General features: G+C 39.8%; 1 protein-coding gene and 1 long non-coding RNA gene across 4 annotated transcripts; one reads left to right on the forward strand and one right to left on the reverse strand.

The window, feature by feature from the left end:
* Positions 1-8,902: 8,902 nt before the first annotated feature.
* On the forward strand, positions 8,903-16,517 carry LOC113463134 (uncharacterized). Of its 3 annotated transcripts, XR_016399346.1 has the most exons (7): positions 8,903-9,401; positions 9,641-9,726; positions 9,837-10,154; positions 13,169-13,596; positions 14,028-14,134; positions 14,251-14,364; positions 15,634-16,517. It is a non-coding gene; the product is annotated as an uncharacterized LOC113463134 (long non-coding RNA). The 3 variants fall into 3 exon arrangements; XR_016399347.1 differs by having other exon boundaries at positions 13,169-13,615; positions 14,251-16,517; XR_016399345.1 differs by having other exon boundaries at positions 14,251-16,517.
* A 2,204-nt stretch (positions 16,518-18,721) lies between these two features.
* On the reverse strand, positions 18,722-24,796 carry LOC103713557 (uncharacterized). Its single transcript, XM_008800531.6, has 7 exons — positions 23,197-24,796; positions 21,438-21,554; positions 21,153-21,331; positions 20,940-21,033; positions 20,375-20,452; positions 20,085-20,186; positions 18,722-19,119 (listed from the first exon to the last, which is right to left on the reverse strand). Exons 1-7 carry the CDS (start codon positions 23,740-23,742, stop codon positions 18,985-18,987), a joined length of 1,251 nt encoding a protein of 416 aa, XP_008798753.4. The 5' UTR covers positions 23,743-24,796; the 3' UTR covers positions 18,722-18,984.
* Between the last annotated feature and the right edge of the window lie 681 nt (positions 24,797-25,477).

Genomic DNA, 25,477 nt, shown 5'->3' on the forward strand with positions numbered 1-25,477 from the left:
TACTATTATGGCTAATATGTTCTAATATGTTCACGATTGTCTACTTGCTCGAGCTGGAAGCCTTGTCTTTTTTTTTTTGGTACAAAGGGATCAAGGATCAAAGTCGAAGATATGGAACACGACGGGCATCAACCATGATGAAGCGATTGAAATCCGTAGGGAAATGATCTGTTCTCATAACCGCCACCTGGTTCATGCAAGCCTCCTTTGCAAGGTGATCAGCTGCCTGGTTACCTTCTCCAAGGACATGGTTACGAGAGAAGTGAAGTAACCTAGAAGTCATAACCCTCATACTCCTGATAACTGGGTGTAAGGGAGGATTTTTACCATTTAGCCAAGCTACTACTGTAGATGAATCTCCTTCCCATTTCAATCTTATCAGCCTGTATCCTGTGTATAGCAACGCTTAACCCATGCCAGGCAGCCAGCATCATCAGCCACTGGAATCGACGTAGGAGAGATCGGAATCAATGCAGCAATCAAGACACGGCCTAAGTCATTCCTTTGTGCAGATTTAGTATTGGCCCGTGGGGCGTTGCGGTCCCAAACCCTGCACCAAGATTCCGCCGAGGGAGATGGATGTTGGTTAATGCGGGACTGTCTTTAGGGCAGGTAACACAACTATATGTTGCTATCTTTGGAACCTTGCCTATGCTTCTTCTTTGTTGGTGCTCGGCAGGAAGAATCACACGATACGAAAAACGGAAACAATAGATTCAATTCAAAAGACAACAATAAAAGAACTTTAGCAAGAATGGTAAGGGTTCATGCTAGCCTAATACAATCTAGAGGGAGTTGATTTACCCACCCCTAGCCCAAGCCTTACACAGCCGACCTTCTCCTAAGAGAACTAAACCTTTACAATGATCAATTTCCAAACTCCTCTCCAAAGGCCCTAATGGCTTCTTTATATAGACCTAATTGACATGTGCCACATATGACTTATTAGCGGAAACAATTTAAAAGACTTCCTAACCTGCCGCACAAAGGATCCAAACTAAATCTGATTCCCTTGCGGCTCACATGCTGAATTACTTTAGAATGGACGCACGGGATGTGCTGCCTGGTTGGTCGAGGCGCGTGTCCTGTTCGCCCGCTGCCACTTGTCCTGCGGGTTTCGAATTTGGTAGTTTATCATGCGTCTTTGGCTGGCCTTGACGCGGATCCTGCTTCTGGTTTTCTTGCGGATTGCTGACTTGTCCTTTTCGGGCTCATTGATCTCTCGACCTGATGCATCTAGGCCGCTACTACTCCCTGATTACCCTCTATGGAAGAGCCCTTGGACTCCTCCATGGATTACGCATGAGTACATTCCCACAATGCAGGCCTCACTTACTTTGCTCCCCTACTTGCGCTCGGATGGCTGCCACTTGGCTCGGCCTGTTGTTGACTTTGTCCTCTGCTGTGTTGGCCGAGAGCTAGGTGCGCTATCTGGGCGCGCATGGGTCCTTGGTTGTGCCTGCTGGTGCACGACCCTTTTGATTGTGCTTGGCTGGGCGTGCATGGTTATGGTTGGGCTCGGCTTACTGTTGTTTGATGTGTTTTGGCTTAGCCCGAGCCCCTCCTCTTATTGGCCTACTTGCGCTCGGTCGGGCGTTGTTGCATACGGCTGGGCCCACGCATCGGCCGAGCTTTGTGTAGTTGAGCCCATGTCTGGTGGTGCACTAGCCGTGGTCCACTTGATCGGGTTCGTGATGCTCCCAGGCGTTGGTGCGGTGCTGCGCATCTGAGATCGCTGAGTTGTGCCATTCGGTCGAGCACCAGCCTTGATCCACTGGACCGGGTGCATGCTGCTGCCGGATGCTAGTTGCATGCCCGAATGCTGGGCGTGGGCGCGGTTGGCCCGGATGCTCGGTGTCGGGTCGGTCCGGTGCTTGGGCGCTGGCCGGCTCGGATGTTGGGCGTGGGCGCGGTTGGCCGCACGCTGTGGTGCGGGCGAGTGGAGGGTCGCGTGCTGCTGGGGCCTTGCGCGCGCGGTCGACCGCACACTGCTGCGGTGCGGGCACGCGGTTAGCCGCTGATAGGTGCATGAAAATGTACATTTAATACTGCGATTTTAGGCTAAATTGTTAAGACTTAAGCATGATTTGAACATTTTTATGATATCTTTCTAATCTGAACTTTACTTCACAAAGTATCCAAGTCTTAATTGATTTTGGTGATTTTATTATAGAAATGGAGTTAAGGAGATTGAATACCCCATTGCGGTCTGAATGAAATGAAACTTGGTGGAGATTAAGTAGACATGTTAAGGTTTCATATGCATCAAGAATCAGGTCAATTGGAGCTCCGTAAAGTAAGTTATGAAGTTGCAAAGCTAGGTTTCTCTAAACCGCCAGCTTAGGCCCTGACAGTTGGATCTTTGTGTCGTATTTTGATGATTTTGGAAGCTACAGAATTCCAATTAAGCTGTTCAAATTTTGTTGGAAACTAGACTTCTAGAGATTTCCAATGACTATAAGAATGTGAAATTTGGAGATCAGATGCAATCTGGGGAGCCTCTCAAATTTTATGCTGCATTGGTGCTCGAGAGTAAAGTCGGAAAAATGCATGCAAGCACGTCTAAGCCGTATTTCCTAGGTTTTTAAGTCCCTAAACCCTATATATACTTTGGGGAGCTCACCGTTCTGAGAAAAAAAAGGCGGCATTATAAAGAAATTATGAAAAGGAGCCATAAATTTATGGAGAGCTAATTCTTTGGTGAAGCTAGGGATAAACTCGCTTGGATGATGGTAGTTTCAGTTATATTTGATATATATAATAGATTCTCATGTTGATACAATTCTTGTTTATTATCTCTCATCAATAGAAATTTTCTTGTGTTGGAATAATCTTGAACTGATTCCTTTCATAGATTCAGCTATGTCTTTTTTTATAAAATTGTTGAGGTGCTTGATTATGTCCATATTTGATTGTTTATCTAGTTAGTGTAATTCTCTACTGAAATATTGCCATTAAGTATATTTTTATTTTTGAATTTAAGTCTAATAGGATGACAATCTTTGGTTTTAAAAGAAAAAAATATTTTTTTAAAATTACTTCTAAATATTTTGATTGTAATGATATATCTTCATATTAAAGAATCTGGTGCTATAATCTTTAATTGAGTTATCCAATGAATCAAATATAAATGAAATTACCTAGTTCAAGTGAGGGGTTCATGATGTTTTGTTGCCGTTAATTCTGATTACATCTTTTCACTACTATAATCTGATTTTTAATTTATTTTAAAATATTAACATCATGTTTTACTGCTTTGATATTTCTCCTTAGTTTTGTAGTTTTTTTTAGTGTTTCTACCTCCTCTCTGTGGAATCGATACTTCAATCTATATAGCGACAGCCGTGTTATTTTTTGGGCGTAATCAGCCGCGCGCTGCTGCTGCTAGGGCCGAAAGCCCTGCGCGGGCGTGCTGCTGGGCGCTGCGCGCAGGCCTGCAATTGGCCTGTGTCCGATAACCTAGCACGCATGCACTTGGCTGAGCGCCACGCGCAGGCCGCATGCCTGCAGTCAAGGGGCCCTGCGCGTGGCCTGAGCGTGCAGCCACGACCTGAGCGCACGCGGGCCACGCGCTCAGGCCCCTCGGTCTGTTGCATGCCGTGGCCAGGCGCGCGGTCATTGGGCAAGGCACCGCGCGCTGGCTTGTGCCAATGGCCCCGAACATCACGTAGGCGCTGTGAGTGGCCTGTATAGGGTTTGATCGGTTGCTGGTGAGGTTAGTTGGGTCTGGGTAGACCTTCATGCAGTAAATTTGGCTCGAGTCTGGGCCTTGGCCGAGGTTGGCCTCGGCTGAACTTTCATGAATTTGGCTCAGCGGGCTGAGGGTCCTATCACTTAGGCCAAAAATTTAAAGCCTGATGAGTCAGGACGGGCCCGATAATAGGTTCGTTTAATAAACGGACCAAGCTCGGGCTTGGGATGCAAAGCATGGCCTACGGTCGGGCCAATTCTTTTTTTTATTTTTTGTTATTTGTTTATGTTTGATGTATTTGTAGACTTAATTGATGATCGTGGGCGATATGTAAACTTAATGGGATAGTTGGCGATATTTATTTATTCATATATAGTATTTTTAAATATGTTAAATATTTTTATTTTTAAAAAAAGTAAAAAATAGTCATGAGGTCCGAACCCTGGCCGGTCTAAGTTGTAATGACCTTTGGGAAGAACCCGGTCTATGAATTGGTCTAGTCTAGTGTCTGCATATAGGTATGACTATGTCAAATACTGGCCAGAAGCCCTATATAGATAAACTCATATAGATAGTTGTGTGTGAAACATACTAGATTCTTATGCTGAAAAGTTCCTGCACAATGATTTTGACCACTATATATATGATTTAGTATCCTTTATTTTGCATTTGTTGAAAAAAAATATAGAAAAAAATTGGTTAGAAATACTAGGGGAAAACCAAAAGGGGGGGGGGGGGGGGGGGGGGGGTGGCGCCGGACACTTTGTGTCTTCATTATTTTGTGTACTATGTTAAAGTAAAATTTCCATATAGAATGCATATAAATTCTTGTGTGCATGAGAACTTGCTTTTATAGCATTTATCCATTTCTTGGTCATAAGATCTTAATTTTTTCATCTCCTTTTACAATTCTTTCCGAGGAATCCAATCAAGATCCTCGAAGATTACACAAAGCAAGCTTTGCGCTCTCTCTCTCTCTCTCTCTGTGGGATATCTCATTTTTCTATTGTTGCTCTCTTTATGCCTTAATTAAAAATCAACTAATTCTCCACTGAAATATTGAATGCTTACTTGTTCCAGATGTTGTTGTCATCCTCTCGGCAGTCATCCTACTCATTCTTTTCCTTTTTCAAAGATTTGGAACAAGCAAAGTTAGCTTTTCTTTCTCGTCCATCATGCTTCTTTGGTTTGGATTCGCTGCATCTATTGGAGCGTACAACATCATCAAATTTTACCCATAAGTCCTCAAGGCACTCTCATGCTATTACATATACTATTACTTTGCAAGAAACCCTACAAAAGGGTGGGTGCTCCTGGGTGCATGACAAGTCAGTATTTGCTGCAAAAATATGTTGTTCAGGTGTTTATGTCCTCAGCAAAACAACAAAGTATCTACTTACTTATTTGGGATCTTTAATCTCTCTCTAATTTGGACATGATTCTTGTTTTATGCAGGAGTGGCAGTGACATAGGTAATGCTCATCACGACATTCTTCGTGGTTGTGGTGATGTCAGTTATTTGGGAGACCAACATATTCTTTGTATTATTATTTCGCATCACAACATATTTTTTGCAGCAAATGCTGACCGATCATGCACAGTGCGATTGCCCAGGAGCACCCACCCTTTTGTAGAGTTTCTTGCAAAGTAATAGTGTTTGTAGTAGTGTGAGAGTGCCTTGAGGACTGATGGGTAAAATTTGATGATGCTGTACACTCCAATATATGCAGTGAATCCAAACCAAAGAAGCATGATGGGCGAGAAAGAAAAGCTAACTTTGCTTGCCCCAAATCTTTGAAAGAGGAAAAGAATGAGTGGGATGACCACCGAGAGGACGATAACAACATCTGGAGCAAGTAAGCTTTCAGTATTTCAATGGAGAATTATTTGATATTTGATTAAGGCATAAAGAGAGCAACAATAGAAAAATGAGATATCCCACGGAGAGATAGAGAGAGAGCGCAAAGCTTGCCTTGTGTAATCTTCGAGGATCTTGATTGGATTCCTCGGAAAGAACTGTATTGTTATTTCTCATGGTCTACGTTAGCATCGAAGGCAGTGTGCATATGGCCTCCTTACTGCATAAGGTTCTACAAGGTAGGTGGGTTCCTTTTCCAATTTCTGCCTTCTTCTTAGGTTGAATTCGTCCATTGGCAGCATACAACACTTGGGTCCGGGGATATGCTTTTCTTGCATGGATTTGATTCATGGAATTCCCTGAATGTTGAAGTATGGTGTTTGTCACTGCGAGAATTCTTCCAGTAAGATCTGTCCTCCCAGAGGAACGTTTTCTTGTAACCAAACTGGGCTCAGAAGTTGTATACAGATGCTTAGTTCAGTATGGTTATATGGACAGGCACAGTATATATGGAGGGGGAAGAATACATTGCATCAGTTGTTTCAGCCTTAAAAAGAGACTGTTGAGAATGCCTGAGATGCTAGATTGTGCATTTAACAGTGGAGCAATCTTTGTGTTGGAAAGGATCATACTCCAGGCAAGCCGAAGGAGTGGCTGATGGAGATCTTTCGTCATCAATAACTTACTTATATAGGTTCTAGCAGAAGAACTCTGGGTGTAATGTTGCTACACTAAGAATTCCCCTAGATGAGATCTTGCAGGTAAAAATGGTGTACGAGATTTGAAGAGTTTCATGAGGATTATCAAGGCACGATTCAATCAGCTGAAAGATTTGCTACAGGTTAAACAATTTGTCATTGATCTGCTATGTAGTACTAGTATGTACCTAGCATATGTGGTCTGGTTGATTGAAAACTATGGAAGGAGATGTTTGATGGTTGGATGTAATAAGTTTGAATTATTTTGAATGAATTAATTATTACATGACTTTTAGTTTATTTAGTTTTCTTCTTCTAATTCCAAAATACGGGGAAATATGAGAAAGTTTATGTGTGTCAGATGAAGTGATTTTGCTGTTTTCTTCCTATGGATATTGAATATCCACTATAGTTGCATTTTCTACATGGATTATGTACATATGTATGGCCTATCATTTATTTCCATTTGAAAGCATTTGGGGCTAAATGCTCTTAGAAGCGCTATGGCATCTCTTTCTCTCTTAAATTTGGAAATCCAATATGGATTATGACCTGCATCAAATCGATTCTTTTTTGAATTCCTATACGTACGATTTTCGGGCATCTACCATTATACCCACAATGATTGACCATACAATCGCTATTCATAATGGAAAGAAAAATTTACTTATTTATATAACAGATCGTATGGTAGGTCTAACCAAAGTCTATATGGATGGTACACTATTTAGTTGTATCAAAACCAAGTGCCAAAGTGTGCTTCCTCATATAAACATGTATGAAGATACGTTTAACATCCCTCTCTAAAATTTTACCAGTTCAAAATTGATTGTTTTATCATCGTTTTTTTCCCCACTGAAATAAATAATTCGCCATAGTTAGGTTTCAAAGGTAGCACTAGTCTGATCTTTTTTAAGGAAGCAGCTGTGAATTGACCATTATTTTTTTCTTACCATAAACCGGAGTCCGCCTGACTTCTAAGCATGTAGCTCCTTGTAGAGTCCATTAGAGATGTTAATTCTTGATGTGCTCCCAATGGCGAAGGATGAAATACTTAAATGTTCCAAGCGGTTCTTCCGTGATTGGATTATGAAGCAATCAATACTCTTTTTTTCTACAAGACTTCTCTTTAACACAAAGGCCACAAAGAGATGGCCATGGCTTTTGAGCTTCTTATTCTATAACTATGAATCCAAAAAACTTTCTAGTAGTGACTCTCAAGTGCACTTACTTAGATTAAGCTTCATGCGATATCTTAGATTGAGCCTCATGCAATACCTTCTCAAAGTCGTGAATGCCTCTTGTAGGTCAGCCATGTATTGTTCGGCCTCCTCGATCTTCAGTAGGATATCATCAATATAAACCTCCATATTGCAACCAATCCGATCTTTGAAAATCTTATTGATCGAGGATAGTTTTGGTGTTATATGGTCAATAATCTTAAATTTCCATTGAATACCAAATAGGTTACTCATTGATATTCAGAAATTTTTGATCACTGAAATATAGCATACCAATCATGATGATCTTAGATTATCGGAGACCAGATTATCTTACGGTAAAAATCATCAGTAATCTAAGATCATCTTGGTTATCCTATTTGAGCTACCAACACCACCATAGAGGTTGCATCGTGCACAAAGATGGGCAGTTATATATAAAACTACAAGAAGTCACAGGGCCTGTATTTTGATTATGTTTATATCTGCTTTTTATTATCAATGCTTATTTTTTCCTTGCAAAAGTCTTCAATGTTGTGATGTGTTTTTAACTGCAATCCATGGATGACCTTAATGGGCAAGGAAGCCCATGATATGGATGTACCGGACCTGTTATTAGGAGTTTCATGGGCAAAGTAAATGGACAAAATTATTGATTGGTCTAACATTCACATCTGAGATTATGCTTCTCATCTATATAAATTTTTTAAGATTTTGGACGCATGCACCCCATATGCTCAAGAAAAGTGTTTTTATTGTAGAGCAAAGAGTTCCAGGGGAGATGCAACATTAATACACTCATGTTTTGACAAGACCAACTTCTATTGAAATGTTGGAAACCCATGACCTTCAAGCCTACCATGCCAAACTAGATAATCAATAAAAAGGTAATAAAATGTTATGTGCATTCCATTTTTTTGTTATAATGACAATATATTACCTGATCAAGTCAATGTCCAGCAGTAACCCAATGTTGTTAGGATTTTTTTATTTTTGTAAATTTATACTCCTCTCTCTCCCTATTTAACATAAAAATTGTAATACAAAAACTTACAGTGGAGGAACACTCATTTTTTATCTTCTCGCATTAATTTTTAAAATATCAATTTTGGGATGGGACACGATTGGGTGCATAAGATGGTCGCTGGTTATTATTTCCTTGACCAATTTTTTTTTTTCAATTAATGGAATCCATTAATTAGTTTCATAAATATACTCTTGCTTTTGAGTTGTGCACCCCTACCGTGCTACGTAAAGAACAAAAGCTGTAGTGGGTGTATTTATCAAATATGTGGAGTAAGAATATTGCTGGGAGTCTCGTTCCCAGTTCGAACCTAGCTGGGACACGTGGCAAGCGGCGCATGCGAGTTTGCGTTACATTAACGCGCCTTGCATGGAACCCGTCGCCGACGTGCGGTATCCAAGAGCGTGCGATTGCAACGCCGGCGTCCCCGGCCTCGCACGCGTGGGTTTTAGACTTCCTCGTTCTTATCGCTCTCTCCTCTCTCTCTCTCTTCCCTTTTCTCCGCCGCTGCCCGGAGCGCCACCGGCCCAAGCCGTTACCTCCTGAGTCTCTCTCTCGCTCGCTCGCTCGCTCTTCGCCGACGAGAGCCGGACGGCCACCGCGGGCCTCCGGAGCACTCGGCGGCTGCCGGCGCCTTCATTACCACCATCGTCCCTCTCGACCCTTCTTTCCCTCGCCGGACCCTTGCCACCACAGGCCCCACCCATCCACCGCCTGCCGCGCCCACTCCCCACCCCCCCAACCTCTCTCTCCCCCTCACGGCCGGACAACGGAGATCGCCGACGCACAAAGATGTTGATTGGCCGCGTTTTGGGATGGTTCGGTTTTTCGTCCATGTGGGGCCTCTGTGATTGGGGAAAATCTTGGGCCGCCCCCCAGGATTTCCATGAAGGATATCTGAGCCCTGCAGGTACCAATTTTTCACTTTTCTTTCTTTTTTTATTGCGTTTCTTGGGAAAATATGCGGTTCTTGTTTTTTCTTTGATTTTCGAACTTTATTTCCGTGCATCATTAGCTGTTTGTGTTTAAACTTCAGTTCTTGGACTTTGAAAATTTTGTGGAGGGTAAATTCTGATCTTTTGCTGCAAGTTTTGGTGCGTTTTCTTTGTTTTCATCTAGTCTCCTGGCTAAAGAATTAATCTGTTGCAGGTTACCTTGTTGATTGCTGGTTGCTGGCACCGGTATTTACATTGTGCCATTTCTGTCGGTTCATATAATCCGAATAGATGTTGACAGTATGTTATCGATCATGGTTCTTGATACATCTTTTATTGTTAGAGACTTACTCAATGAAGATTGCTTTGCTTATAAGTTTTGTTGCTTGGAACTTGTATGTATGTATTAGGACGAGGAAAGGCTACTACGAGGACACTATTAGGACGACCATGTACGCATTGGAGTTGCTTCCCCTTCTGAAGGAGAAGCCAACGTCATTGGATAAGAGCCTCTGGGATCATCTGCCTAAAGTTTCCAGATGGGATATTGCTTTGCATTTTGCTTGGTTTTATTTACTTTGGTGTTTTCTCTGTGATTCTCCCAAGTTCTTGAAGTTTGTTGCACAGAACGGTACATTTGAGGTCAGGCCTTCTGAGGATGATTCAGGGGTCATCTTTCACTTATTTAGCTGTTCACTGAGAGAGATGCGACACTAGCAAAATCTCAGGTATGACATTGTGATCTATGAGTATTTCAGTGAACTATTTATCTTGCAATGATATAAGTATTTCTATATGCTTATGTGGTAGGTCTCTTATGCGCATAGAATTGGCTACAAATGCAAAAGTAGTGTTCAAAACTGTGACCATAAATAGTAGCATCTTCTCTTTACTGCAGATCCCCTATAACCGTTGTGTGCAAATCCTCTACAACCATAGGAAATTTCTACAATCAGGGTATGTGGCAAATTTTTAAAACTCGCGGAGCTCTCGTCCATATCCAATTCGAAAAGGGGAGGTTGGTTGGAAATGGAAGGAGAATCCCTAACTTTTTGTTTTTTTTTTTGCTAGCCCATCAACATATGCCAACTACCAAAGTTTAATAAGTGGTAGGGACACTGCTGCCACTTTCTTTTGGAATTTGCAGGCTTTGAACCATAGAGCAGCAGGAGTTTTTTTTTCAAAAAAAGTTTGGGCAAGATTGCCAATCATGATAACAGTTTTTTGACTTTTAGAACGCATCCTTGTGTCTTCATTATCGTCATTAAACCACTTATGGTGAACTAGAACTATTTGGTGTGATGGTAATTGTTTCATGTTTGTACTATCTTCTTTTTATCTTAAATTTGTTTCTTAATCACTAGAGAGGAAGATAGGAAGCTGACAACAATTTGTTTCTTTTAGTGAATTCTCCAGGAATCAATTTGATTATTAACGAGACTCCATCTGAACAAAGGAGAATCACCACAAGATCTTAAAGAGCTTCTATAGAAGCTCTTATGGCACTGTAGAAACTCTAAATCAATCCTATCACTATATCTGAATCATCTATTTCATGTAAATTTTGTGTCTTGTGCTGATAAACCTGTTACTGAGTTGACTCCAATACAAGATTTGAGCGCTTTATTTTGATCTAAAAAAGGCATTCTAAAGAGATAACTACAGAATTAAATCCACCTTTGTGTATACCATATTAAAAAAAAATTGAATTTTGATTTTTTTCTCAGAACACTCTTCTCCTTTTTTCCCAAAATAACTCTGATTATATGTATGTATGTATGTGTGGCCTTTTTTTAATTCCCCATGCAATTGCTTATTGGTGGTTCACTTTTCCCGAGTTATAGAGAAGAGGACCAAAAACCATGAAAGACTGCGGAGACAAAAAGAAGGTTTGTGAAGAACAAAGAGGTGGTATGGCGGATAGTTGATTAGGTATAGTGGACTCCTACATGGACTGTATTTGGAGTCAGTGGCTCTCCTGGGTTTCCATCTTTTGGGATTTCTAGGGAAGAGAGCAAGTTGGCCTTGTGAATAGCATATGCACAATCTCCCTTCAAACCTTTGAGCAAAATGTGGCGAAGGAAAGGAAAATCCATGAACTGACCCCATCACTTCCACCTTATGAGAATTACAACTCTACAAGATCACCCTAAAGATGCTTTCAACATCCAGAGGTTATCCAAAGGTGTTACCCGTCGACTCTTTGATTGGGCAGTAAGACTTGGCTCATTCTCAAAACGGCATTCTTAAGTCAGTATGGATATATATTCATGTACATATATGTTTTATAAACGGCCACCTTGGTTTGTAGGAGTTGGGTTTCTCAAAAGAGCATAAAAAAGAACTGGTTATCATTGTTCTGAAATGTGGTCATTGCATCTGCACAGGCACCTGCATACGCATCATAATGGGCCCATGCTGTCCTCATATCCAGTTGGGCCAAATGATGGGTTTTCAAGTGCTTGCATAGATGCTGGATATGGGATCCAAGCACTAGCTTGTTGGGCATCTCGATCAATGCATTGGTGTACTTTAAATTATAACAACTTTGTGGTGGGTTATGCTGGCTTCCAAATAAGTGTGAAAGTGTGTGCTTAATTTTCTGTCTCTTCCCTCTGAATGTTAAGCCATGTATTTTCTACTCGATCACTTGTTTTCATGTGTTATTTAATGAAATTTTATAGATTTTTAGTATTTTACAGTACCAGCAACCGACCATATTTTTTTTTTGGTTCAAAACGGTATGTCATTCATATACCTCTAATGTGAATACAGCCAGACATATCAAAGAAAAGTAAACAAAATAAAGCATGGGGACCGCCATCTAAACTAGACCAGAAGACCTCCCCAGTATGCCAGGCAACATAAGAGGCGACCCAGTCTGCTGCACTGTTCACCTCTCGGTAAACATGGGCAATCTGACAAGAGATCAGCTCCCGCACCAAACTGCGAGTGTCCCGTATCAGAGGATGACCATCCCCATACGTGTCCACACCTCGTATCCAGTCAATCACTGTAGAATAGTCACCCTCGAGAACAAGTCTGTCAGCCCCCAGCACCCGTCTCACATATAAAACATCCTCCCAAGCAGCCCACAGCTCTGCTCCCACATCAAGTATGCTTTTGCATATGGTACATGCATTTTGTACTACTGCAGTTGTCTGTGTACGATGGTGACTTTTAAGAGTTCTCTATTTTTAGAACTATATTCTTCTCGCAAATGGAATGGAGATTTCAAAGCTTCTTGAACTTTGGATGGAAATTTGAATAATAGGTGTTATAATATTATAATGGGCAAATAACGGTGATTATTAAACCTCTGTTATTTATGTCCAAAACATGATATGAGGGGCTAGAAGCCAAAATACTAGCCATTGTATTAGTTCTAATATTATTTTCACCATTATTTTGTGTATTGATATTACCCAATCAAATTCATTTTTTTAATATGCTATATTATACTGCGACACCAATGTGGCTGCATGGGACGGTTTTATTGCTATTGATTCTGTGCGAGGCCCAGATCAGGTGAGTAACCATCATTGCTGTTGTGGATGAAAATCTTAATGGCATAAATGGAAAATAAAATTTTTATTTCTAATAATTATCAAACATTGATGGTATTGTGTCCATCCATCAGAAACTTATCTCACTTTTGTATCTCTTATATTTATTTTATATTTTATTTCCTGTAGTTTTGTATTTTTTTAATTTTATTATATTTTGCAATTCATTTTTGTAGGAAGCATACAATTGATGAAGACCTTCCAACTGCAACAAGAAACCGTATCATATTTCTGATATTCCAGAAAAAGAAAAGTCATAGATTTGCAGAAAAATAAAGTTAAGCTTTTGGCTAAGAAGAAAAGCCTGGTTTCTGATGAATCAAGGATCGGACTTCTATAAAGCCAATAAATGTGGCAGAAAAGCCAAGCCTTCTAGTGTAGAAAAAAGTCATTCCACGGGAAAAATTAGCAATTGCACTACAGGGCAAAGTACTTGACGACTCTGAGAAGAAAGTAAAGACTTTAAAGGAAAGTTCACAATCTGACTCATGTGAAGCTGATGGAGCTGTTATTGAGGACAATAAGATAACTAAGAAAGAGAAGGCACCAACTGTTATTCCAAAATCTTCTGGAAAAACAATAGAAAGCTCCTTTCCTGTGCTAGGTAATGGAACGGTAAAGAAGTAAGATACTTACCTGTCTTTTTTTTTTTCCAATGTCAATTGTAGCATGTGAACGTCTTCATATGTTGAGTATGCTTGACTGTAACTGTTCTCAAATCAAGCCTAATTTCGAATTCCACCAAATGGATGGGTTGGCAACATGAAAATGCCTCTATAGCCCAAGTTGTCATTGCCTGTTTACTCTTTCTTTTGGGTAAAGAATCTCTGTATAATATTATTTGCCCTGTAAAACTGTTGAGTCCTTGGTCAACGTTTCTGCCTGAGTTAACGTTTGAAAGGTAGCAAATTTAGGTGACAAAGCTTTTTACAGAATGCAGAGTTCTGGTGCTTTTTGTTGGTCTAGAATGTGATTGACTTTTGTCTGCCTAAACCTCAACTGTAATTCAAGGTCCTGTAACTTTGTGCATTGCAGAATGATTTCTCTAATGTGGGAGGCATCTTCTTCTGGAACCTTTGAAGATGTCAGCAGAAGCGCCAGTGCCTTCAACTACACTGGGCAAGGTTGAGGGTCCTGTTGAGGTATGTCATTGATGGCAATGTTGATATGTGAAAAAACTGATAAAATTTGATTTTTGTAATATTTCAACTTGTTACTCCTTGCTTGTTGATTTGGCTAATTGAATCTGTATATATAGGCAACTCGAGCAACTCTACAAAGGCTATAAAATAGGGGCAGTATTGAGGATGCCAAAGCTGTCTGTGATGAAACGAATACTGACGTGGAGTGTATGTAAATATTATTAACCATTGTAAGAATACTTATTTTTATTGATCTATATTTGATATAATATCAAATGCAACTAGTGTTCAGGGAGTGTTGTACTATTTTCGTCCACAGTTTTTTGACATTTTGGCCTGTTTCTTGTTTGTTTGGCCTTTATTTAGTGCACAATCATGACTTTTGTTTTTGGTATTTGCATATGTTTCTTGTCATTTGCACAGTTTGCTTTTGCATAGCCAGTTAGTGCTGGGTATATATGGTGCACATTGTCTGTTCAGGAGGGAGAAGGATTTTGTTGATGGCTGTGATATTAACAGTCATAATTGTTTGGAATAGATTTGGTAATATACTCTTCGTTTCAGTTTTCTGCTTTCTTTCCCTTTCTCAATTTATTAGGGAGTTTATCTACTAAAAGAATAGTGTGTTTGGAAATGAAATGAGTTATGTGACTTCATGCACAGGCATCCAGCATTGTAGATAGCATAGATATTTTGTATAGTTATTTATTGCATTAATTTATGGAGTCATTTTTGTCTGTGTTGAATCATATTAGTCTTTAGGGAGACACCGACCGACCAATCAAATTAACATATCCACTCATGACACGCACCGTGGGTGCCATCTAATTCTTTAATATGCATTACGACTAGTCTATATTATTTAGTAATTTATTTTTTGTGGATCTATAATTAATTGTTATTTTTTAGCTTTAAAAATTATTATTAAGACTGAATCTCGCAATGGCAAGAGCCTCATGCACCAGCCAGACTGCCTTTATTAAAAAAATACTTGTCATGGCTTGTTTTTGCTATTGTGGACAAAAATAAACCGAAGCAATGAAAATATTGCTTCTTTTTGTTTGACCAAAAGATTATTTTAATGTCTATATTTACTTCATATGTTGATTAACTTATTCCTTTCTCAAGTCTCAAAAGCCATTTTTAGGGTATTGCAAATGTTGACATATAACGAGATCAAATTAAATAGAATATTCAACGTCAAAAGAAACTAATGCAATTGTTTCATTTGGTTTGAGAGCATGCTAATTGAAACGAATATATGACACCCTAGGGAAACATGTAAAGAACTGTTTTATTGTACTGTCTTTGCAGAATAAACACAAAGTCTATGCTGACAAATTACAAGTAAAAATAAACAAAGAAATTTAAACTTTAGAAGAAACAAATCAATAGTTCCATCTGGTTTGAGAGCGTGCTGATTGAAACAATATTCAATAGAATCAATACTATAGGACAAGATGTTAACAATTGTTATTATTGGTACTATGCTTTTGCAGGACGAAGCCAAAAAGCTTATATTTCACCTTTTCTCCATGGGATGCATTGCACAAGGTTATCGGTGTAGCCGTCTCAAAAGTGGACAAGCTTAAAGAGGTATGTGCAAAATAGTAGGAGGTCAAAAATAATTGTTGACTTATATCTTCTATGTTCTGTTCAACCTTATAGATGTTGTCAAATGCTCATCGATAAAACATTTTGGACTTGCATTTTGATCTGACAATTTTCATTTAAAATGAGCTGTCATGGAGGGCATCATCCCGTGCTCATTGTGCTTCCTCTTTGAATGGATTCATGTCCAAAAAAAAAAAAGTCAAGATGATGTTGTTACATAATTTTGAGAAACTTTTCTTGGAATACATGATTTCCTGACCTATTTGTTAAAAAGTTAATAATCTCCAACTGTCCATAAAATATCTCTTGTAGAGTATCTCAAATTGTTACTTCGGAAATGCATTATTTTTTATGATTTTTAGGAAGTAGTAGAAAATACAGCAAGTTTTCGTCGTCTTGTTTAACATCATCCCGCATATTTACTGATTAGGGATTCCTACAATAAATCAATTGGCCTGGCACAGTGGAGTTCCATTTATTCATTCATACATGAATGATTCATGAATAAGATTTTCTAATCTACTTGTTTTCCATGATTTGGAGTTTTATTTCTATTGTTCTCTTGGCAGGCCAATCTTTTTCATATATTCTTGTTATTTTCTTATTTTCTGCCTGGCACTAATACAATGGCAATTTGTGATCCAATTCAGGTTTGGCATAAGCCGATTCTATTGCTCATGGTCGACCTAACTTAACAGCTTTATTAAATGAGTTGGTTCGCATTCAGAGTCCTAACCCATTTATTAGTTTGCTCGAGTCAACATTTATTAGTTGGTTACAATTAAATCGGTATCGATTCGTTTAACACATTTAATCTGATCTAACTTGCTGAGGTCGGGTTGGACGACATACATCGTCGGTTGGTTCCACCGCTACTAAAGATCGGACATATATAAAATCTATCTTCTAGAAAAAAAGAAAAGAATATTTGCATTCGGCGCACTTGTTTGTTAAATGAGTTATGCAGGTCATAATAAAAAGGTCCTGTTAAGTTTTAGATTTTTGACCGGTTAATAAATAAGTTAGGCTCGGATTGGCAAATATTTAATCTGACCCAGCCAGACTCAGCCTAATTGCCGCCCCTAACCAGTACCCATCCCAATTTGGCCTCAAGATGGACCAATACAATCACTGACAACAAGAATGAAGATTAAAAAAATAAAAAATAAAAAAGTTGTTCTTGGAGACTAGGCCGTCCTAATCTATCCTATAGGCTCTCTGCTGTAAATGGAGGAATATCAGCAGTCCAGAGATGTATTCGTTTTGATGAGAGACACTATGAAAGGACCGGCCAAAATTTTTGGCCCAGGTGCAGCCCCCCTTAGCAGAAGTGCCATATGTGACGACGTTGCCGGAATGAGGTGGGACATGCCTCCCGACTCATGTGGGTTCTGCATCTGGATCATATATGTCATCAAGTAATACTTCCTCTTGCTGTTTTCTCTTTTTTTTTTTTTTTTTTTGGCACAACGGCGGCGACTCACAGCATACACACGTACGCATACCTAAAGAGATTAGAATGAAAAATGCAATGCGACAAAGGAAGTATATCCTTCTAGAGGAAGGCACCCAAGTGGTATACAGCAAAGGAGACAATCCAATCGGCTACACTGTTCACAACGAGGCAAGCCCTTCCACAAGGTGACCTAAGTCCCGACAGTGGGTGCCGATCCGTCCGACCATGTCCACTCTGAATCCAGTCAATTCTCTTGCTGTTTCAAGAGAGTTGTATGTCATGTAGCTTACAAGAGAGATTTTGACTGAAAGCCAAAATCCGCTTGTCACTTTGTGATGCTTGAAGGCGGGAAGAATGACTCGAGCACCGTTTCTGAGTCTGGACGTGCTCTGATCGATACCGTCCAAGTTTGATGCTTGCCTGGCAATGAGCTCTCGTGAATAACAACATGTTTGAAGAGGAGCAAAAATGCTCTCAGCAGGAAAACAAATCTTATGGTCGCGAGTCTAGAGTTGTCCCAGTTTAGTAGGGTTGTCTTCTTTAGGCAAAGTATTTAGTAGGTCGTTGATGTTGGAGGCTTCGCCGCCAGAACAGCAGCAACAACCAAAAGAAGGGAATAGAACAAAATTGGGAATATAGTCTCTTGGTGGCATGTCACCCTCCTTACTTTGAATGAATATGTGAGGTCTCGTCCTTGTTCAACTAAGGGTTGCAATGTATGTTGAATCTGGCTCTGATGCATTTGTTTCTCAGACCAGATCGATCGTATCTTTTGTTTCCTTGACTGGTTGTTCACTGTGAGCAAGGCCGGGTCTAAATTTTCTCCACTTAAAACTCATGTCAAACTCAAACAAGAGGTTCGTTAGAGAGTGACGCTTCTATTTCCCATTTACGTATGCGTATCGGTTTTTGCTTACATAATGAAGCTAGACTAACATGATAGATGAGCACCACGAGGGATGGATTTATGGTCGCAAGTGCAAAGAAAGAGCAGTTGATGCCCAAAGCTGCGAGGAAGAGGGAGTTCTTAAGTTCATCTTTGATCAAATCCTATATTAGATCCAGCATAACTTTTGCTACAAAGATTGGGAAAATCACACACAAGCATGCCCCATCTCGGGTTCTCAGTAAGAAGATCGCTGTCTGCTGGGATCTAGTCAGCACTCGTATCAGAATCTGGTAATTATTCTAGATTCTAGATCTGGGAAGAAGATTCAAGCAGAACCCCCTGATGGATTTGTGTCTCAGATGTGTAATTATTCTAGATCTGGGATTTTAAATCTGGCATGCTATGAAGAAATAATAAGGAAAAGAGTCAGAGAATATTGAAGAGACAATTTAATGATGACCTATTGGCTATTGAATACTAACCAGGGGTGCATTTTCAGCAAAGCTTCTGATCCACACCAGAAATAAATCTTATAATGAAATGCACCCAAGAATTTTTGGCCAGTGGCTCCATCGACATTATTTCTCTGTGTTTTAAATTATTGCTTTGCTTAAACAAATAAAAACAATTCAGAGTTTAAAGGCTTGAAGCTATAACCTTGTGACTGTTCGTTGCATTACAAAGAAAAAAACAAAATCTTCATACATAACCAAAGAAAATTTATAGGGCTAGTGCATAACCAAACCCTAGTTCCATGTGACATTTTCAGATTTGTGTTTTAGGCGGTGCCTGGTCTTTGCTCGTAGGGATGCAGTCTTACACCATCTCTCCAAAAGAGCATCAACCTCAGTCTGTGATTAGAGAATCTGGCTTCGAATGTATTGAAGCTGATTATTTTCTATCCATCTTCAAAGAATTCAACCGTCTGAGTCTTTGGTCTAGCTCGGCCATGACAGCTGGTTCCTGCTTTTTCCTTTGCTTTGTTATTGTGTTCGTTGTCATAGAACCGATCTTATCAAAAGCGACCTGCCAAACAATGAAGAGAGTTGCATTACTTTTTGGGATGAGTAATCAAGGATCAGGGCATTCTCCTTCAAAGAATATTTTACTTGCGAACAGGAATTAAACATATCAATCATCTGTTGCAAATCATAGCCACCACCCAAGTCTATTTGCATCAAAATGGGGCTTGCTATGGATCACCGCTCTTACATCAACAGGCTCAATGGACTGAAACTACTTGTTATAACCAAGTGTCAAATTAATATTGAGCACTACCGGGCGGGGCATAATAGCTGGCCAAGGCAACTCATGAAAGAAAGAGGCCTACCAACTTATAGCCCATTAGGCATAACATCCTCTCATAGTTTCTGACTTTCACTGATTGAATGGATCCTCTTAACAATAAACCCATAATTGGACAGCTGACCTGAGATGGTATAGTACTAGAATGACTTCTAGAAAGTAGAGAGTTGACATTGATCACAAGTTCGCAACCATACCAAGGTTAGCCTTCTCAGTGCCGAACTCCGTACTGGTACCATACTGGTATAGTGTTGGTATACTCGAAACGAGAGTCAATTCAGTGTATCGAGTCTCGGTTTGGTTCCGGTACGTAAGGTATACCCGGTATGAGGCAGAGAAAAAAGGGTACCATGAACATTGACGATAACCATATTATCAAGGCTCACAATGAACTGTTTTGCAGTAAGTTAAACCAATCGTGCCTGCTCTGGCTGATATTCAATACATAGTCAGAGTGTTGAATCAATAGTCATTGTGTATCATAACTAACGTAGTTCAAGAGTCGAAGTTCTGATGTCAGAAGCTGGTTCACTAAGTTTAAAAATTTGCCAATTACTCGCAAAATTCTGGGACTAACCCTTCAAACAGAAGTTTCAAAACTCTTGTTGCAACTATATCTATTCAATTAAAAACATTTGCATTTTCAATTCTCTAAGGTAAAGAAATGTTTCAGAAAACTTTCTTACCCTCAGCAGCTCATCAGGGTCATATAGATGATGCGTGGTTGTTTGCAAAATATTAATCACGTCACCAATTTGATGGGTACATAGTAACTCCTCTTCCTTCATCTGCAATTAATCTCTTAAAATTTAGAGTTCATGCCATGGGAGACTATCATTTTGCTTTATGTTTTATAAAGACAGACTTGCAACTAGATTCCACACTTTTCTGTTACTATGCAACATGAATTGATGAAAAAAAGACTACTTGTTCGTGTAAACTAAATAAAGCCAATACATCAGTTAAAACAGCATACCTTAAAAATTGCCAGGGCAACGTGAAACAGAACCTTTGCTCCCTCGTTGAACAAAACATCCCAGACCCGCAGAGTTGTCTGGGAACGAATGCCAAAATATCATAAGTTAATTCTCGAAGGAGATCTAGCCAATTTAAAAATTTTAGATGTCACTTTAACTGAATGATAACCAACTAAAGGATGATCAGATCTTGCATTGTCCAAGTGGCATGTACTGAATGAAACCATTAATACAAGGCCAGCCTTATAAAGTTCCGTAATTATGTCAAGCATATTTTCTGCTAGGAAGACCATAGCGAGGCAAAAATAGGTTGAGAGAAATCTGATCAGGTAGTCTGAACTTGAATGATGAGCTTTCTTTCCAAGTCAAATAGGTAAGAATGTGGTTCAACCTATGTCAAGTTTTATTCAACATTAAGGCAACATTACTCACAAGTGACAAATACATAGAACCTATGACAAACAGACATTATTTCAACGTGCAAGAAATTCCTTTATTCATATTATCGGGTATTTTAGGTTTGATCCCTGAAAAAATAAGAAATGTGCAGTGGAGTCGTCTAACCTCTGAAGGCAAGCTCTTGGAGAAGAGGCACAAGAACCACTCCGTGGCTACAAGCGAGACATCAAACTCCATGGCTTCTAGATGAGCAGCTATCCTGCATTTTTATGTTTCTAAAAGTGAGAAAGAAAAAAAGACATGCATATGGCATACTACAAGAACCAACACAAACATTGATGAGCCCTACAGAATGGCAGTAAAGAAGATGACATAAACCTTGGGCATTTTTTAGCAAGCAGGTCTTTGAACACCCTTTGCTCAACATGGCAACCAGAAAGGTTATCGGTGTAGCAATCATTCACCAACACATTTTCCAGCAAGACAGCAAGCATCCAAAATGCATCTTCTTCTGTTTTCATTACTAGCAACAACAGTGCAGCTACATAATTTAAACCCTGTAAATTATTCAAAGTCAAAGTTTTTATGAAGGGTCCGAAGTTGACCATTTAAAAACAATAATGGTAAAAAAAAAATCTGAGTGGAAGAACGAAATCAAATTACCTGGCAATAACCAACATCTGAATCTCGAAAAGAATATCCAACAAGGACACGTCGAAGAGATGCCTGGCCTTCTGGAGTGTCCAACCAAGGATGACACGGGAAAGTTCGTGGAAGATCCTGTATATAGTCCAGATGATACTGATGAACATAATCATGATGACACTGCTTGAGTGATATAACTAATTCCTGTATGCTTCCAGACATTTATATCTTTATGAAATATATTTTAGCAATATTTGTATTACAAGCAGCTTTCCCTCATCTTATTTAATATTGAAATTGATAACATAAACAAGAAAAGAACTGCATAATAAAGAATTTTTTTTGAAACACTGTTAAAATGGTGAAATAGGTTTGGTACCATATATTCTTAATACCAAAAAAAATGTATATATATATTGACAAGAATAGGAAGGCTTAGGCCACCTTTGGTGACAAGGGGATTTACTAGAGTTCAATTGACATCACCTCCTAGTTAGGCAGAAGATAAACTCATGATCATTACATGTAAGATGGCATTATTGGTGATGCATAAGTTTTATTATGTCAGCAATTTAAGAGAGACAGAAACCATTAGGTTTACACTTACAATCTTTTCCATACACCATAGACATGCAAGTAGCTTCTGATATGTTTTTTGATAAACAAATGAATCACACAGCTAAATAGTTCCATTTAATTATCCATCAAGCAATAAATGTACCAAATTCCTCTTTTTATGTTCACAAACTATGATTACAATGAGCTTATGATCAATTATGACCATTTTCAGATAGATTGTTAGAATACCACTTACTACTTTTGCTAATATTTCCCTAGTGCTACTGGCATATTGCATTTTAAAGCTCAAAAATTAGGACATATTGAATTAGATACCACCTTTGATGCAAATCATATCAAGACAGTTCAGCACAATGGTTCCTAAAGACAAGATCCTTAGCTTCTAGATGAGATAGGAACCACCAGTAAATGGAGGATCTATTTTAAGAAGGTTTAGATAAGACAAACAAGCCTTCTCACACCATATCAAGGTTTGTTGTACCGAGCATACCGTTTCGTACCATACTAACACTCGGTACGCCGAGCTGTACCATACCAATCGACGTACCGACATTGGAATAAGATGGTACCGGTATGGGGTCCAGAGATAGCAAACCTTGCACCGTATACTTACCCCACCCTCTTTTTCCTTGACAATAGTTTTATTTACAAAAGCAAGAAAAATATTTCCACAAAACAGTATGAACCCCAGGTTTTGCTTACATTAAGTTCATTCAGAAAATATTTGCGAAAGACTTGGCTTCTTTGATATAGCAAGAAATTTGTCTTCAAACCATTTTAAAAATTCTGTACTTGTGGCACTAATTTATTTGATCTTGTGAATTATTTTTAATGAGCTAATACTACACAGGCTGTCAGGGAACTTTTGAATATTCTTTTTATTCTTTATCCTTCCTCTGTGTGTGTTGGATGCGGCATATTGGGTCCTAGCATGTCCAAACTAGACACGAATAATCTTATCCTCTCAACAGCACAAAGACATACCAGTCGTCCTCCATTATCTGTTAATGGGAAATAAAGCTTCTTTATGATTTGAAATTCTATAAAGATCATTTATTCTCCATATATAACCTCATCAAATTCCAATCTAGGTGCCAACTAAATTACTCATTCACGTATACCCAGAAGCAAGATCAAAGGAATGGCCTATATATTGGATTAATTCACCTTAAAAATTCAGTCAAATCATGTAACTTACGTGATCGATTTGCCGTGTGGCAGGCGTGGCCTTCCCCTCGGTAGCCATGATCAGATCATCAAAATAGCTATCCGGCACCGTCGACCGCTTCTTTGCAGCGCCCGAGACTGAGAGCCACACCTTGGGCCTGAGCACCGGTGGTATCCCCTTCCTTATCAGCTTCTTTAATGTGATGGTGTTAGCGAGAGTCGACAGCTTCAGCGAGGCGACGGAGATCCCCTCGCCATTGGATGAGATCTCCGGCTGCAGGTACCAATTGGCTCCCTTGCTCGCCTCCAGGGCCCACCAAACCCTGCCCTGCTGCCTCACCCTCTCCCTCACCTCATTCAGCACATTGACATCGTCGATGTTCCCCTCGACGGTGAACCCGTAAAGGTCCTCAAATTTCACAGTGAGCATGCTGGCCTTCCTAGCCATTGAGGTGGTGATGGGGGGGGCGGCGGCGGCAGCCGCGGCGGCTGGGGAGGGGATTAAGGGCTTCCAATAGAGTATTCTTCTCGGCGAATACTCATTGGAGAGTTCTCTCTGGGCTTGGGGTCCAAACATTCTAACTCTATAATTCTATATGGCTCTTGAAAGATTAATGGCGGATTCCTGAAGAGATGGAAGGCTGCGGTCGAGATAGAAGAATAGGCATTTGCTCACAAATAACAAAGATAATTGTAACAACAGCAGCGGCAGGAAAATCGAATTTTTGAACGCATGAACGATTTGTTCATCTAAAAAACAAAGGAATGGGGTTGTGAGAGAAGGAGATGGGGACAAGGTGGGATTTTTACAGAAGGGTTCTCTCCATGGGAACGAACAAAGGCTCTTGCAGGCGAAAAAGCTTTGGCTAAATGCACGGAAGGGGGTTCGTTCCAAGCATCGAAAGCTTGAGCAATGGCGACGGAAAGAGATTTTGGAGATGGGATCGGAGGAGGGGAAATGGTCAAGATGCATCCGGTGCCGAATGCTTGCATTCTGATAAGGGAAAGTTAAAATTAAAGAGCAAAGAAGCAAAGGAAAAGGGTTTTTGGGAATGAGTCCCTTTTATATGACAATCCAAGAGGAATCCAGATATCTCGTAACCACAAAGTCCCCAAAACTTGCCTCCCATTGAGATTAAGATAGAGAAGGAGAATGGCAACAAAAAACCTCTTTATTCCACTCCTTCGAAGGTGTCACCTAACGCAAAAGAGACAGCAATCCCCATTGATAAGGCCAGGGAAGAGGAAAAACGCCATTTTTTTCCAATTGGAATGCCAAAGTAGTTGCCTTTCTAAGGTGGATCTTCTCATGAGGCGGAGGGGAGGGGAGGGGAGAATTTGCGAGGTGGTGTTTGGATGGGATTCGTGATTCGGAGACGTTGAAGGGGGTGATGGTGGTGGCGTTGGTGACGATGGTCTCTCTCCTAGGGGAATCTAAGGATGGGCGTCATGAGATGGTATGATGGCCGTTGGAAATGCAATGTAAGATCTTGGGACAAAGCAATTGGTGGGGGTGGAAAGGGCAGCTACACACGCCCCCTCCATGTCCGGATTTTCTTGTTTTGGATTTAGGGTTCACAGGACTCCAATGCAAGTTGTTATTACTCAACTGCCCTTAGCCATGTTGGCTTGTCCAAATTGTCATACCTGACTCGATTTAAAGAGTTGGGTGCAAGCCCATGCTTCAGGGGTCTAGCCAATTAGATCAAATTTGATTCTAGCTTAAATTCCAGAACTACCTGTCACACCTTATTAGATCAATTTTGGTTTGAGCTTGGACCGTACCCCTAATTTGAATAGTTCATGGGTCTAGCCATTACCTAACTTGATCAATTTGCTTGATGTATGTCTGGTGGTCATATGTGCGCTTTTTTCAATCAAAGTCAAGTTAGATGCTCTTAGGCTATCTCTTAGTAGTAACAACTTGAGAATATTTCTATTCTAATTTGGCCAGCCTATTTAAAATCATAATGATTGGAGAACTAAATGTGAGTTAGATTTCTCAATCGATTACAACTTCGTCAAGCCAAGAGAAGATACGTATTCGAGATGGAAGATTTACATCATTTCATATTTTCTTTTAACATAATTGCCCAAATACTCTTAACCCATGTTGCGTGTATCATATATCGTCGGACAAATAACATGCAAGTGCATTGACTTTGATGAAGATCTGGTTCTATTATATTGAAGCTACTTTCTCAAGGTCAAATTGGCTTATTTGCTCCTTGAACATAGATTAAAACCCTTTGTCAAGCATCCTAAATTTGACGTTGGTAGTTATCTACAATTGACCAATAGAACTACACTTT

The sequence above is a fragment of the Phoenix dactylifera genome, chromosome 2 (genome assembly GCF_051530095.1).
Source record: "Phoenix dactylifera cultivar Ajwa chromosome 2, Ajwa_hap1_PhDact_Kaust_v1.1, whole genome shotgun sequence".
NCBI lineage: Eukaryota > Viridiplantae > Streptophyta > Magnoliopsida > Arecales > Arecaceae > Phoenix > Phoenix dactylifera.